The following is a 16,707-nucleotide window of genomic DNA, read 5'->3' on the forward strand; positions in this document are numbered from 1 at the left end:
GAGATACTCAGGCTATTTTTTTGCATTCTGCTTAATTACATAATTCGTCTAAATTCATCAAATTCTCTATTATTAAATTAAATGAAAAGTGTCAATGAGAAAATTGTAGAGCTACATGAAAAACTACCGATGAAGCTTTTTTGTTGCTCAGTACGTGCAGAACAAAAGGGCTTTTCCGAGCATGAAAGGAGCTTGCGAATACACGCAAGGTTCCTCGAGTGGCCAGTGAATTAAGCGTGAATTTTGCGCGGTTTTTTTGCGCTTACGACAACACTTTTATGTAGCACGTATTGAGCAACAGCAAGTTGTATCGGAAGTTTCTCATGTTTCCTACAATTTTCTCATTGGCGCTTTTCCTCTAATTATATAATACTTGAGAAGTTCATTAAATAATTTAGACTAATTATGTAGTTAGGCAGAATGTAAAAATTAATCTGAGTATCTACAAGCGACAGCAAAAGCATTACTTCGGTTCTGTCCAGTTACGTGGCATTTGCGTATGTTTAAATCTCGGGGCATGTATATATTCTGCCAAAATTTCATTTGTGCCTGAATGTTACGCAACTGCCCCGCAATAACACGCTCGACTTGGAAAACACAAAGAATTTTAGCCTATGCTCACGCATCCTATGCTAACGCGTCCGGCCTTTATTTTCTAACCTATTTCCTGCGCTACAATCCGCCTAACTGTTATGCAGGCAGCAACCTCCAAGCAAATCCTCACAAGCTTCCCCAGTGTCGAAGCAGTTGCAATCAGGATACGCGTACGATGCAGAACGCGTTCCGCACGGCTGGATACCTCTACTTCTCCGCTCACGAATGCATAGCTTCATGCCAAACGAAATAGCGCGAAAAATAATAGCGCAAGATTCTGGGTTTAGCCCATGAACCAAGAAGCCGTTGAAGCCGTTGACCAGGAAGCCGCACGCAAATCAAGGGTTAAAATTTTGAACCGCGAGGGCAGAGGTCAAGTAGGGGGTCGATCATATTGGACATTATTTTGAATTTAGGAACAGACTTGGTACTCCAGAGTGCTATATATAATTCGAAATAATCATTTCGTACTCTTTGTCATGAAAAAAAAAACGCTATGATAAAAGAGGCAGAAAGATTGTTGGTTAAAATTGCGCTTAATACGGCGTCTCTAAAGGGAGTTAGTAGGCTGACGAAAGCATTTCATGCAGGGAAGGTATTATGCTTGTTTTCCTTAGCAACGCTAGATGGATGAATGTTATGAGCATCCCCTTCGGAACAGGGGGCTGGCTTGCGCCCCCAAGCTCTTGCTATTTGACTGCCTAATATCCTACCTAGGTTAAAAAAGAAAAAAAGAAAAGAAAAACAAAACGCACGCGGAATTCCCACAAACAAATTTTCTGATCCCCTATTGTGAACTTTGTTTTTGTACGTCTACGGTTTTTTTTTTTTTGTCGTTCCCCTATTTTCTTCTACCAATCTTCCAATCGCCTCTTATAAATCTCTATTGCGGTCATGTTTACTTTCCCCCTGCTCTCGCGGAACCCAAGGGCTTCAAAGAGGCCTATGGTGCCTAAGTCCACCGCTGGGCTGACATCTTCACATTATAATAAAACATGCTCTATCGTTTCCCTAGATTTACCACAGCAAGCGCATGCTTCTTCTTCGTTCTTATATCTCGCTTTATAGGTGCGTGTTCTAAGGCATCCTCATCTCGCTTTGAAAAGTAATGAGCTTCCCTTTGCGTTAACAGAAATTGATTTTTTTTCCTGATTTCGGTTTTTCCTTTTATGTAGTTACTCATGGCAGGTTTCTTTTCGACCGCCGCCACCCATGAGATTATTTCGGCCTCTCTGACTTTCCGCTTGACGTTTTTTGTTGCTGTGTTGCCCACCCTACAGGCCGCATACTTGCTGGTCTCTGTAATGCTCTGTAATGCTCTGTAATCTCTTACTCCGCCGTCACAAAAGCATTCGAAAAAGAATAACAAGCACGTTTCCTGGGCAGTAGACGCAGCATATGCATGTCTGCATGCACATGCACATGACGCCTTTATTTTTTAGCGAGTATAATCCAACAGTTGTAAAGCCCGTCTTCCCGAGAGTTCGTAACCGCTTTCAGACATGCAAAAGTTGACGCTCTTAACGTATGCAGCTAAATGAATTCCGTCCAATAGCACCATGAAAATCTAAACTGAACTGACGAAGAACGCAAATGTAATGCCTTTAGCTGACGGCTATGAGTAATGGGATTACGCCGCACCGTTGAGCATCCCCATCGAGCCTCGCCCGATTATAAATTAGTCGCATTATTGCTTGTTTGTTTATTAGTCATATTAAAGGTAGGTCTCTGTGCTAAATGCAATGTCGAAGAAGTCGCTTTCTCATCGCATCTTCCCTGTATTTAAAAAATTCTGAACATATTTTCTGAACCACCCTACTAAGCTTAACTACATTATTATGCTGCACAACCGCGTCTTTTGGCCTCAATTTCGACCACAGCTCCGACCTTTCACTACCCTGTGCAACCTTAAAACAATATTACCTTTTCGCAAGCTTTCTGAACGAATAGTTCATGTCCATCTCTATGATAGCCGTTATTTGGCAGACTTTTACCAGGACCGCTACGGTGTTCTATGGACGCGTAAACATAGACCGACATGCTGTGTTGTCCAAGTTCAGCGTGGCTTTGCGAGGTTGTAGCGTGAAACTGAGGCGCAAATTAAGCTTTGGAAGATAATATGCTTTTTGGACATTTGTACGATTGTATTTTTGGGCTTTTGTATATCAGAATTTTTTGCATATAGTTTCTAGAAAACGCTATATTTTTGTCATTCTTAGAAGCAAATTACAGAAAGAAATATAATAATGGAGTGCCTGAATAATGTTACAATAAAAAGACATGTCTATCAACTATAATAATGTAAGTTCTACGGCAACGAGGAACATACTCGATTTTGGGGAATTTTGGCTCCCACCTAGTTTGGCGACGTCTGAAAAATAAATCATGTGGAACCCACGCACTGTGGAAATCAATGTAAGCTAAGCTTTCTGATCTGTTTGCTTTGGTTGATGATATCTGGAGCTGATTTTGACGGCGAGTGTTGTTTTTCAACGTCTAGTCCAACACAATAGTGGTGAGTTGATGTTAAACGTTACCTTGCCTGCACCACTGCTGTTTGTCTGCGTAATACACAGAACACACGAGGGAGGTGTTTGCTTGAGACGTTGTTGTGCTCCCTAATTCATAACGTATGAGAGGTTTGAGCATTGTCATTTTCTCACGTGGCGCATCGCCTCGTGGCAGAAGTATTAAACTTTGATGGAATTATGGGGTTGTGCGTGCCAAAAGCCCAATTGGATTATGAGACAAGTCGTAGTCCCGCACTCCGGATTAATTTTGGCACTGGGATGTTCTTTAACGTGTCCCAATTCTAAGTGTACGAGCGTATTTTATTTCGCCCCCGTCGAAATGCGGCTGCAGCGGTCGGGATTAAACCCGTGATATCGAGCAATGCAACAGACTCAAAGCTACCGCGCCTGGCACAAAAGGGTTGTTTGGACGTGTAACCGCTTCCGTAGGGTCGCCTAGACCCTACGGTGCGCTTTAATGCGGCTCTGCTTCTGCACGCCTTGCGTAAACTGTCCCAATGTGCATGGGGTTTGTTTTTCAAGAACACCAGAAACGTACCGTACCGCACCTTGAAATTAAATTTATCCCGTTTGCCCGCAATCACTGTCATGTCCTCACGTCACCTATTCTCTATCCTCCCTCCACCCCCCACCCCCCCACCCCTTGTATGTGAACTGCAGGGGAAGTGTGACAAGGTTGTTATTCAGTCGTTTCGCGACCGCGTCAATTCTGCCCATTCTCTGCCTTCTCGCTGTCATTCTAACTAGTTTCCCTCTGGACTTGCATGTGAGTAGAAATGTAAGCGCTGTAATTCCTGCACTGCTTTTGCGGAAGGTAACGGATAATTACAGCTGTCAAGAGGCTAATGTGGTGACGCCCAGGGAGCTCCAGAGGGCATTGTGCACATTCGATGCGGTGGAAAAGTCCAAACGAGCTATCCTGTATATTTTTTAAAAATAATATCGGAGGTGGTCGAGCGTATGGCCGCGACAGCTGACGTGGAATAACCCAATTAGAAGCCGCGCATGCGCCTGCGGTCGCAAACTTCTCGGTCCGACTCAATGTATGAAAAATACAAGATCAAAAGCAGTGACCAAGCGCTTTGCGGGGACCTCTACCGTCTATGTCCCTTTCGGGTGCCCATTCGATGGGGACGAGTCCAGTGTCTCTGCCTTGTTTGATTAGTAAGCGCACCTGGGAAAATACCGGCATTGTTGATGAGTACGTCGAGCCGCCGCTCATTGCGAACGATGTCATCGGCAAACTGGCGCACCGACTTGAGCGAGCACAGGTCGAGCTCGCGCACGACGACGGAGCAGCCGGTCTCCACCAGGATGTCCTCGGCTGCCCGCTGGCCTTTGGCCGGGCTGCGGCAAGCCAGGATGACGCGGGCGCCTCGCCGCGCGAGTTCCTTGGCAGTCTCTTTGCCGATCCCTGGAAGTGGGCGATACGCTTGACCGCCGGTCTATGCACTACACACTACAGCGGTACAAAACATCAAGAGAGATTAGTCAGAAACAGAGTCCGGCCTCTTAAAGAAGTCAGGCGCAACGCACCATGTGGTTTGAATAAGGGAGCTGCCGCAAATGTTTAAAACCCAGCTTTAGCAAAATTACCAGCACAAGACACTGCTCTTATAACGCAGACAATAGAGTTTCATTCCAAGGCTTTTTTAACGTACAAGAAAGCACCACAGTAGGAGGGTGCTGTCGCGACTATCACCTGCCAATAGATATACCAGACTGACTGCGGTTCACGCACAACATGGACAGCTACCAGTCGGGGACGGGAGATTCAATTTGCGGTACAGAATTTTTCCAGTCTCTCTTTTTTTTTTTCACTTGGACCAACTGGCCAAAACAATAGGTATATCTGAAGACGAAATAAACGTTTTTATTAGTATCGTTATTCACGGCACGTCGCCGCCGGTTAAAATATAACAGTTCCTCCTAACCTAACCTGACGCCTCGAACTTCCCATCAAAGTCAGCCTTTCTCTCAAGTTTCTCGTAGTCGATCCTTAATCCACGCTACTCTGTCTGCCGTTTAGCGCTGCACATATCGTTTTTCACACCATCGCTAGTGGCTCTTCGCCCTATCTCTCTCTTTCAGACTAGGAGAGGCTATAGACCGGTTCATCGGGCGAGGAGGATAGGGCGCGCGGAGACTAGGAGGTGTTGGCGGAGAGCCTTTCCTCCTCTCTGGCTTGGGCGATCCGGCGCGGCGCTGCTTGAAAGTATTGCTGTCGCGTGCTGCGGAACGATTTCGAGATGTTTTAAATGGTACTTTGTGAACTTCACGCAATGTCCGTTCATATAATGTCTTCAGGGAAGCCTTTCGGTGCATCGGTAACTACTGTAGGCAGAAATATGTCTTGGGGGCGCAAAAATGTGACGCGTTTTATCAGACGCGGTGTACGCACATTATCAGTCGCGGTGTGTGTATGTGTTGTGAACTATTTTGCTTATATCGGTTTTAATTCAACAAAGAAAACCGGTGTATCTGTATTAGCAGCATGAAATGGTAAATCTGCTCACTATCGAATCGCGTGGCGTAGGGAGTAAAACATAAAGCATAAGAGCGCATGCTCGTGCACGACCAACCTAAGGCAACCACAAAACACCTAAGCGGCAGGCGCAATCAAATATTTGTGATGCACCGGCATCGTTCTCGCGCATTTCAAGTCTAGTAGGCTTCAAATTACCATATGTCTACCCTAGCCTTCCTGCATGAGGCCGATGGCGCTGCTCAACACAGCGATCACTGCAGTTGGTGAACCAGCACGATACATATGTAAGCTGTGCGCTTCGGCATTGCCTTTTTGGCCTGCATACAGCCATAATATATGAGGGATCGCATAAAAAGAATGCGATGCCTATTTTTGAGGACAAAATTTCCGTAATACGTGTGAGTGCCTCGTAGAGAACGGAACGAACACAACCAAAAAAATCGGTTATCATCCTCTTTCTCGAAAAAGCAAGAGAAAACGGGCTAACGCCGCAGTAGGACCTCACATAGTCACGCCGCACAACGATTATAGATGTATAACCGCTGATGCCGTTTGCTTGGACCATGCGGTATATAGAACAAAGATATCTGTAATCCAGCACCTACCACTGCTTAGGACGCTCGCGTAGTTCGTAACCAGTCCATTTGCTGGACAAGTTTAATTCAGACTGTAAGGTACGCTGCTATTACTTGCCAAAACTATTTTATTCAGGGGCGGACACCTCATCCATCGAACCAAGTAGTGACGCAATGTAACCTGCAGCGAACAGTTTGAACGCTTGTCAAAGTATAACATCACAGCTCCTATTGTAGCAGAACGGTACCCACGCTGTTACGATCATCGCGTATGTTTCATGGCTCCTAAACCGCAGCTTGGAAATAGAGGATAATACTGCAATAAGGTCACATTAATTATTGGAACATTCAGAAATATACAATTGATCTCCGAGGCTGATTGTAGGCTCAAATATGCGCGCACACATCGCACTGCGTGTTCCGTCCACCTCAACGCCAGCAGAAATTCCGGCCATGACGCCTTAAACCACTTCAGCACGTCTCACAGAACCGCTTACCACGTAGAAGACGCACGTCATACTAAACAGACCACACGACCGCGAAAACAAACGCCAGAACCTACCACCGAGCGTATACCTGCCATGCAAAATACCGCTTTCACCGAAGCCAGTATGGCGCTGCTCATAGGCGGCGACACTGCGTTCACAATATGGCGGCGCCTACGAAAAAACGGTCTATATAAAGCGTAGGCTTGAACTATTCTGGTAAAGGATTACAGCGAAGCGCATCGTATTCCGGTATTTCCCGTCGTTCCAGCGGTAATAGTGAGCGCATGCAGCGTCACTCGTAAACCAGTGGTATTCGGAGTGTAACTTCCCGCAGTATACATATAATAAGTATAGACGGTATTTCGAAGGAAATTACCCGCTGTGAACAAAAATTTTGGGAGGTATTTTATGTTACACAACGTGTTTATTCAACGCAGTAAGCTTCATTGCAGACAATGGTACAATAAGCCTTTGCACATGAGCCCCATTGGCTGCAAGAACTAGAACAGTCCCATTCGAAGCATCAATAAGTTTACCCCCGACTCACCTGCATTGCCTCCTGTAACTACGACTGTCTTGCCGTCCATCCGATTCATGCCATTGTAAATGCCCTTGGTCCAGCGCAGGTACACGTTAGTGCCCGCAAGCGCAGCGACGATCACCAAGACCACCTTGAATCCATAACTACATAACGCCACCACAATCGAAGCAACGACTCCCAGTGAAAGGGACCAGACGTCGGAATCTATGACCGCTTCGTTTGTGCCCATAGTGTCGTCTGCAAAATTGGATCGTGGCAGAGAGATTAAAAAAAACGATGTGTTAGTTTTTCTCGTACTCAGTGGTTAGTGGCCATTATGGAAGACTCGCCAACAAGCGGGTTAGTCGGTAGGTTTGGTTGTTCCTCAATATACTTCAGTCGGGCCATTACGCGTTGCCCCTACTTTGACACGCGGTACTCCCACCAAGGATGTGTTATTGGCAGATCGACACGTTATGTCGGTAATGCGCTCATTTATGGGCGTTATTAGTCTCTCTTTAAACAAATATACCACATCTACGTCGGCCCAAAGTGTTGTGCAAGTATCGGACTGCAGCAGGTACCTCACGCGTGTGCTACAGAGACTACAATCATTTCTTGTACACAAGATAGGCATCACAAAACGACTCAACACAGAAGATGGCGCACTTCCTACGAACTGCTTTCATATGTGAATAACTGCAGCACTACAACGCAGTACAACACTACAACTACAACACAGTAGAATTTTTTAAAGAGAAGCTTGCTTTGCCTCCTATCCCCAATTTGCGGATGCTGGCAGCTGGCTGCTGCTGTCTTGTCAGTTATACTTGTTGGGCCACTGGGTATTATGTGCAAGTGCGTAGGCTTCCCAATAGACCACTTGCGTTGCTTGGTATGCGCCCTGGGTATTCCCAATAGACAACTTCGGCCACTGCGTATGTGCGTTGCTTATGTGCCACTGAGTCGATCCCCCAACAGACAAATTGAAAAAGCGAGAAGTGAAGAAGTCGGAAACAAAGGTGGAGTGTGGAAATGAAGTTTGGAGTACCGAAGCTTCTGTTAATTTTAGTAATATTTTTACTAAGTCGTAGGTCGTGGTGCTGAAGACGCGGCTGATTGTCAACAAAGATTTGGCGGGAAGAACCGCCACGGTTATTCCCGTGGCGTGTTCGGCAGCCATCTTGTGTATGCAGCGTGGCCGCAGCTTGTAAGTAATCTGTAGATACATTTTTTCACCTAATTGATTCACTAATTTGTCGCCGTGGAATTTTTGTGGAGGTTTGGAGCAGCCCCATGATACCACGGAGCGGTTGTCGCCTCGGTATTAACATTGTGACATTTGTTGCAACAGAAGTGCTTGTTGGCCTACTTGGTGCTTGCTAAAAGACATGTTTAAAATACATGGTGCGCAAGTCTCTAGCAAGAAACATGGCGCGTCCTACGGAGAATGCGCCACGGGGGTGGGGTACGAAATTCTCCTTGAGTGCGGCAAGTCCTACATAGGACAGACTGGACGCTGCATAAATGAGCGAGCCAGGGAACACGAACTAAATCTAATGAAAGATGGCGCGGCACATTCGCCAGCGCACTGCAATGCCTGAATGTGCAAACCACGTTTTTCTGAGATTAAGATTCTTGGCAGAAGCAGAAATCAAACAGCACGTGAGCTAATGGAAGCTTACAATATAAAAAAAGAAGGGTTCAAGTTGCATTAGCGATACATCAATCTTGCTCTACAAATCGGAAACGAAATTGCTTGACCGCTGGATAACGTAAGTTCGGGAACAGCCTGCGCATGCGTGTAGACAAGCCGCCCGTGTTGTCTTCTATGTGTTTTCCTTTTGCGTGTATTTTAAGTTGCGGCAAAAAACATGTCTTTTAACATTGTGACAGAAGAGGTGGCGCCAGCGCTGGCAAGCCCAACCGGTCTTCTGGCGTATCCGAAAGATCCAAGAAGGTTCTGTGATACCGATAGCGTCGACGTGGAAGATTGTATTGCCCCGTATGAGCGTGTGACTACCCACAACAGGTGAATTCAAATGTATGTAGTGTTGGCCAACTTGATGTTCTCCCTCCAATGCACGGCGAGGGTGTGGTCCACGAAGATGAGCTTACAGACCGGGACACATGTAAGCCGGGGCCCTCTAATGTAAAACTATTCCAATCTGTTTTTATTCCAATCTCCTGACGTCAAATTTACGTAACCACTGACGCAAGCATCGGGCGGTAACCCACAGCGTTGTTTGAAAAGCCCAATCAAACGCTCTCCTTTTTTATAGGCGGTAACTTTTTTTGCTTTCAAAACGAATAGCAACGCCTACATTGTGCATATTTCCTTATAGAATTGGCTGACAAGAGGCGACGAGCACGCTCAAATGGAGACAGATTCGATGGGGCCGAGCCAGAATAGTGAAAGTAGACAACCGACTGAAGAGAGTAGTGGCGGCGTCTGTGATTGATCCGCTTCCCTTTGCTTAGCTTGCGGTGGATGGTCGAAAATCGCGGCGGCGTGCAACGGAACGTTAAAAATGCCGCCAGAACGGATCCTCAGCAAAGCAGAGTTGGCAGAGTGATGGCGCATACGTGCCAAAGGGGCCAGATAGTGTTATAGCGCCACGGAAGAATGTTTACTATACGCAAGTAAACCCGTGTTCCGCGGCCGCTCCCAGTGCCTAGTGCCAGAGCAATCGGTGGGCAGTCATGTTCTATGCCTTTCTGAACGGGGCAGCCTCCGGCTATTCAGAAAAGAATTCAGTTTTGTTCGGCATATTAATGCGTGTTTTATGCGTACACGTCATTTTGACGCCATGAGTTTTCGTGGTTCTGTGACGCCGCGTGACAGACAGGTGAAGTGGGTGCAGCCCGAAAACTTTGGACCAATGGCAGAGTATTCTGGCGAAAAAAGCATCGAATGAGAAATAAATATTTTTATTTCGTTCGATCTAATCATAATCATAATCAGTGTGCACACATAATATCAGATGGAGCGTTTTCGCTGTTTTCTTGACGTTGCGTGAGAGACAGGCGTACGGGGGAGGGAGGGGGGCTTGATCATTTCGTGACCAATCATGGAGGGCTGATTGAAGAATTGGAATAAAGAAGTTTGGAATAACTTTACGTTATAGCGCCCCAGAAGCCGAAAAACTTGTTTGGTCATCCTTTTGGATGGAAGAATGCCGCTAAGAAAGACCTAGCGACCTGCTCCCAGACATCGACGGAATCATACGCCGCTTATATTCAGGACTTACCTGCTTTGCCACAGTGCTGACAGTGACATGTCTGATTTGGACGAGGTTGGACATAATTTGAAGGCCATCGTTGACGACTCTTTCAACATGCTGTTGTGCAAGAATTTTGGGACATTAAGCCATATTATCAAGTAGTGTCAACGCTTTGAGTAGGCAAAGAGCCACCGCGCGGCAACATCTTTGACCGAACACAGATGCGACATCCTCATGCGAGGACAGCAAAGTGCAGTGACCATCGACTTCAGAAGATCTGACACGAATCGCTCGGCGTGAAATTGAAGTAATGTTAGCTGCCACCCTTTCTACACGCTCCAGTGATCCCAACAGCTTGCCCGGGGTACCACTTGTCATGCGCACCAGTTTCCCTCGGGCCAAAGACGCAGGAACGAAATGGGCGAACTTAGAGAAAGTCATTAACCCTTTACGACAGCTTCGCTTCACATATATTCCAAAATGTGCATTGCATCATGCGTAATTCCCTTTTTAGAAGGATTTTAACCTTTTAACGTCGGTGTCACGTGCAAGAATTCGATTACAGCCTAATCAAGAATAAAGCGAGGAACGCATAGGTTAGAGTAACTATTTTAACGTTGCTGTAATCACACCCGAGTTTATACTTTTCTCGTCAATGCGTCCTGTGTAGCACACATGCGTCTAAAGAACGCTCAGAACTTGCCGATACGAGGCCACGATATCCATAAGCAATAACTGTGCGAAGTAAAATCTTGTGCTCACCTTTCGCGGTACAAATGGCTCGCAACGACCGTGACCCTGTGTGCCGCGACGTTGTGGCTCCAAAGTGAGACAGCACAAAAACCTGGCCGCACAGCCAACTTGAACGTCGCGCTTTTACTCTTCACCATTGTCCAACAACGGCGCTACACTTGGTTTCGAAACACGTCTCTTGTCAACGTCTAAGAGTGCGCAACTGAGTGTTGCGACCACTGGAACGAACGTGCCCAGAATTGAGGAAAGCTCGGTGAGGGTCACATCAGAGTGATTGTCTCGCACCGTGACGAAACAATGACGCTTTTTCCGTGGAACTCAAGCGACGTATGTTGAAATGGGCTCATAGACTACGCGACTACTTCACACTGCGGATACGTGGACACTACGCTCATTTTCCTTCTTGCAAGTAGCACGCAGTAACGATTGTGTTTGTAGAACCCATAGATGGTTGAAACAGCTTACAGTTGAAAAAGAAATTATGTGCATACAAAAGAAATCTCGTTTTTTTTTTTTCGTCTAAACTTCAGAATATGAATGGTGCAAAAAAAGATCTGTGCGTCCTAGGAACACATACGGACGTCCTGTTTTGACCTGTAATTCCTTTTTATTTCCATTCAACAACTTCCAATAGCTGTAATTGCTGTATTATTCAAAATACGCATTCTGTTAAATATTTTGCATACTCTTTGATACTTGTACGTGCTGCAAAGCTGACCTAGCTCATGTATGTACAATACTCCGTAGGGTTACTTGTATGTTGTGTTCTATTAACCCTTTGTGCTCTGTACAAGTTCGTAGATAGATTTTCAATACATTGAGCTGTAGTGGATTAAATTTGTTATATGTTGTTTTCATTCCTGTTCAAGAGTTTAATGTTCTAAAAGAGGCAATGTATTAAAAAGCACATCAAAATGGTTTTTGTACGGAAGCACTCGTGATGATTGCAGTAGTGCGCATATACTGTGTGTGCCAGACTTTGAATTGCTCTGTACAGGAACTCAAACAAGGCAGAAGTTCAAAGGAAGGCGGAAACTTGAAGCGATGAGCTCTAGTCGACCAAGGAATATCGTTTACGTTCCTTGTTCCGCTATTGCTCATCTTTTTTTTTCAGGAACTGTTGTATTAAATCACACCTGGACAAAAAAAAAATCTGCGGATGTTACACACATGTTGGAAAAGCTTTAGTAAGGCGGTTAATTAAATGCTTTAGAAATAACGTTGATGAGCGCAATTTTGTTTACTTTCAAGCCATGCGGTGCGTATTCTCATTGGATGTTTATCTTTATTCACCGCAAAAGTTGCAACTTTATGACATGCAAGTTCTGTGTTTATGTACTGCATCGTTCACATGCTATGCCGAGACCCAAACACAAATGGAGGCGAGTGCGTAGTGTATGTGAGACGCATGTGCAGTGATGTCACAAGGACGAAGGCGATGTAGTGGTGACAGTTGTGGTGCACAGTAAAAGTACGACACCTATTAAACAAGATTTAGGGATTCTGTACACCTCCTGTCACAATGGGGCATGCCCCATTCCGGAGGATTGCCCAAGAACCGTCACATCACCCGATGGCACACAATAAATGGCTAAATCCAAGATTATAAGGTAAGTTAAGGAATCCGTCAAATATAATTCACCATTCTATTAACAAATAGGTGTCCTTTAGGGATATCTGTGATCTCACATTATATGCCCAGGTATTATGCCGGAAGTTTATTTTTGTAGTGTTGTTTTACAGAACAGAGGTGCGCATGCTTGGTCAACACGCAAGGGTTATATGGGGTGTCCCAACTATCATGCACCAAGATTTAAAAATATGCAAATGCCACGTAGCTGAACATAACCAAAGTAATGTTGCTTGCCATCGCTTGGAGATGCCCAGATTATTTTTTTGCATACCGACTAATTACATAATTAGCCCTATTTATTTATTCAACTTCTGAAATAATATAATTAGATTAAAAGTGTCACTGACAAAATTGCAGAGCCACATGAAAAAAAAATCTCGATACCGCTTTTTGTTGCTCAATGCGGGCTACATGCCTCGTTCTGTTGAGTTTAGCCTTTCTCGCTGCGTGTGTATCACTGACGTTGCGACTTCTTCAAACGTGTTCTGTATTGCGAGGTCTTGGAGTTTTCATTGCTTGTTTTTCGTGGTCGTCCTCAGGCTATTTTGTATGCTGTGCATAATAACTCTATTACCTGCATTGTCTCTTTGTTTAAGAGTTTCTGGAAGGGGAGGCTGTAGGTTACGCGGCAGATGACAAAAGCCTGCTTGCGTGAAACCTTTCTTTATTTCTGGTAACCCGATGAATCATGCACGCAACACTTGTCGTTGTTTTCCTTAGGCTTGCTAAGGTGTGATCTGCTTTGCCATTCTCCTGTATCCATAGACCTAGTGTGCGTAGTGTTTTCACCTCTCTTATGGACCGGCCGTTTAGGTGTAGCTCGATATGTTGTCGTTGCTGATTTTACGCTTATGGGGCTTCCACCCTTAGAAATTCGGACTTTTCTTGTGAGCAGTGCATCCCTGCTTCTTTTAGTGAATCTCTCTACTTTCGTGATAGCTCTGTGTAGAGAATCCTGCTTGCTTCCGTTCGAGCCTTTAGGTGCCAAGATCATTATGTCCCCGGCGTAAATTGCATGTCCCAGGTCCTTCGGTTCCCCTAGCTATATCGCTAGTTTCCTCATTCCTATGTTGAAGAGTAGCGGGTTCAGTATCGAACCCTACGGTGTTCCTCTGTTTGGCATTCTAAAAGGTACTGATCTAGTCGACCTCAGGCCTATTGTTGCCATTCTATTGCTGTGAAAGAAGTGTATGTTTTAGTATACTCACACTCCGCATGCAATTTTCTAGACTTCTTCGAAGTTGAGGCTAGCCACAGTATACGTAATAAATCATTCTAGAAGCTGGAACTACATTATCAGTAACGGAACTATTCTGCAAGAGTTCTGGGCTTGATTTGTTTTTTCGGTGCGTGTTTCCCTCCCTGATAAAAATACATTACTAAATATCCTCTGCTCTGCAGCAGGCTTGATAAGAATGGACTTCTGTCCAATTAGAACAGATTCATGATTTACAGTACAATAAATATGCTCCAGCCATCGCTGCTATATCTTTGTCTCCATCTATTTCCATTGTATATCATGGAGCAGGCTTGATGGCACAATGTCTGTCCACAAGCCTGATTCTTAGGGCCAAACAATAAAATCTTCCTTACCTCAGTAAGAAAGCCTTCATTGCGGTGAGGCCACCTTATGTCACTCTGAAAGCTTCCTTACGGAGGGGCCCTCGGTGAAGGCTTCCTTGGTGCTTCCTGAGCGCATGCGTCCTTGCGCCGCTCCTGGCCCTGAACGAGAGCTTCACCTCACTGCTTAGCCGCATGACGTTTGCTTGCGCATGCGCGCTGTCGCCCGCCTGCGGAGAAGCGCGAGCACGGTACGTCTTGCCAGGCATGTTCGTTTCAGTCACACGTGCGGCATGAAAGCGTTGCTAGGCGTTGCTAGGCGTTGCACGACGCCGACGTGCCAGCGTTGCTGGAGCACATCGTTTTGCACTGTAATGTGGTACTTGTTCTACGTTTATTAAACAAAACTAGAAGAAAGTGCCAACGCATCTCTATATTAGCTCTTCAATTTAAAACATGTGCGACGATACATTTTTTCATTGAATAACGATGTTCACGTAAAGCTTTGAAGAGATCATCTCGAACTCAAGCATGCGGCAACCACTCCTTACGTGAGGACGAGTGAAGGGAGCTTCCAAAGTACGCTTGCTTCCTCCATCGATCCTTCGCTGTAAGAAGGCCTCACGTAAGGTTAGGAAGCGCTCGAAGGAAAGGAACGTTTCATTGTTTGGGGCTCCTGTTGCTGGTAAGGACAATACTCTGCAACATATTTTTGTAACAAGTGATATCTTTCGATGAAAGTATTTTTTTAGTAATTTCTCGCACTTCTTCGTTCATGTACAGGTAAACTTCATGCCTCGAGGGACTTGATGCAGTTTGCTTCGGCATGCCTTGAGAACCTGACAAATTAAAAGTTGCTTCTTTGTCTATACACAGTTTGTTCCTTCACTGGTCTAGCGGTCTCAGAAATATTTGGAAGCTTTATGCTAATAGCAATTCGATGTCCTCTCCACTTGCTTTGTTTTGTCGGGTGGTTTCTCTGAAGTCTCTTGTTAAACTGATTTTATCAGACGGTGAGCGGCTGAAGTACTTTTACCTGTGACGTCACATCTGCAAGAATTTGTACAATGCTCAGCACATTTTCGCAGATCATTTGCCTTGTATGAACATACATTGCTTGTAAAAAATTGTCTTTATGCCAATAAAACCAAGACTAGTTTGTATATTTACAAGACGAAGGGTGATCTGTTAGGAGTGTACTGCTATTTCTGCTCCCATATCACGGAACGATTTTTTTTTGTCATTTGTGTCCTGGTAGTTTCTTTTTTTCTTTTTGCGAAAGCTTTATATGCGTTGCATAATTTTATTTCACCATCACATATGTACATGATAGTCGGTGAGCTCCCGGTACAAAAGCATCTCTCGATAGCTTGACACAGCTGAGGACACCAAAGCACTTTAGCGGCATTCAAGCATGGGAAATTATGTGGGCAGATGGAGGCCTCGTGAGAGCATCTGTGGTTATAACCGCTAGATCAAAGTTGGAACCACGGACAAGCCCAGATGTCAATTTTAGTGTCCTGGAGGCGCCGCCAATGTGTACTGAATATTGACCCGTGGCTTATACTTAGTAGTTGCGTAAATTCTCAGCTCACTGCAATGCAATGCGTAAGCTTCACCACATCACAAAGCTGTATTGCTATGAAGCCATTATGAAAACTCGTATAAGATTCTCGTTTTGCCTTTTTTCGTTGCACACAAAGCTCCGTGTTTTAGTGGCATTTCTTCCTTTTTTACGTCTATTCCAATAAGACTCCTAAGTACTGTGTTGGCTGCGGGCTTGTGTTTTAACGACAGCGCATCCTCTTGTTCCTTAAATGTGAATGCAACGCCTCGCGAGTTTTTACGTAACAGCGCGATATTTTCTTTGCTTGCAGGCTTATGGACGCCCGGCTGCGTGCTTCTCATTTCCCACCAGATGTCCTCAGTCACTCTGCGTTGCCCAGAATAATTTTGCACAAGTGCTGCTCTTATGACCTAAGCAAGTGTATACGCGAGTAACCTTTGCGGCCCTACTGACATTCTCGGAAATATGCCTGTAATTTCTGAATTATTAGTGGCAACAAACACTTAGATGCATCATCCCGCCGTGTTCTTCCTTTTAGTTGTGGCCGTGTTCACTTTCCCCGTGTCATTGAAAACAAAGCGATGGCAGCGAAGCGTAGCGTTTCTTGAAGCATTTCAAGTTTCTTCGCGTGTCTCGGACTCACCGCAGTGCAAGCGATGCGTATTTCTATCGCCAGATGCCCGCTGCTTCACCGCGTCTACGCAGCGTCGGAGCGCAAACCAACGCGCAACTGGGGCGTCGCCAGCACGCGCCATCCCGGAGGCAGCGTCGCAG

The 16,707-nt window shown here is 45.3% G+C and overlaps 1 protein-coding gene across 1 annotated transcript in view; it reads right to left on the minus strand.

Moving 5' to 3' along the window:
- The window catches only part of LOC135914943 (retinol dehydrogenase 12-like), a 35,108-nt gene extending 24,632 nt beyond the window's left edge, over nt 1–10,476 (minus strand). Inside the window, exons 1-3 of the mRNA XM_065447877.1 lie at nt 10,448–10,476; nt 7,224–7,360; nt 4,300–4,539 (exon numbers count right to left, since the gene is read on the minus strand). Of these exons, the coding sequence (XP_065303949.1) occupies nt 4,300–4,539; nt 7,224–7,360; nt 10,448–10,476 (406 nt within the window). The remainder of the gene's footprint in view (nt 1–4,299; nt 4,540–7,223; nt 7,361–10,447) is intronic.
- Nucleotides 10,477–16,707: the final 6,231 nt, after the last annotated feature.

The sequence above is a fragment of the Dermacentor albipictus genome, unplaced genomic scaffold, assembly GCF_038994185.2.
Source record: "Dermacentor albipictus isolate Rhodes 1998 colony unplaced genomic scaffold, USDA_Dalb.pri_finalv2 scaffold_11, whole genome shotgun sequence".
In the NCBI taxonomy this organism is placed as follows: Eukaryota; Metazoa; Arthropoda; class Arachnida; order Ixodida; family Ixodidae; genus Dermacentor; species Dermacentor albipictus.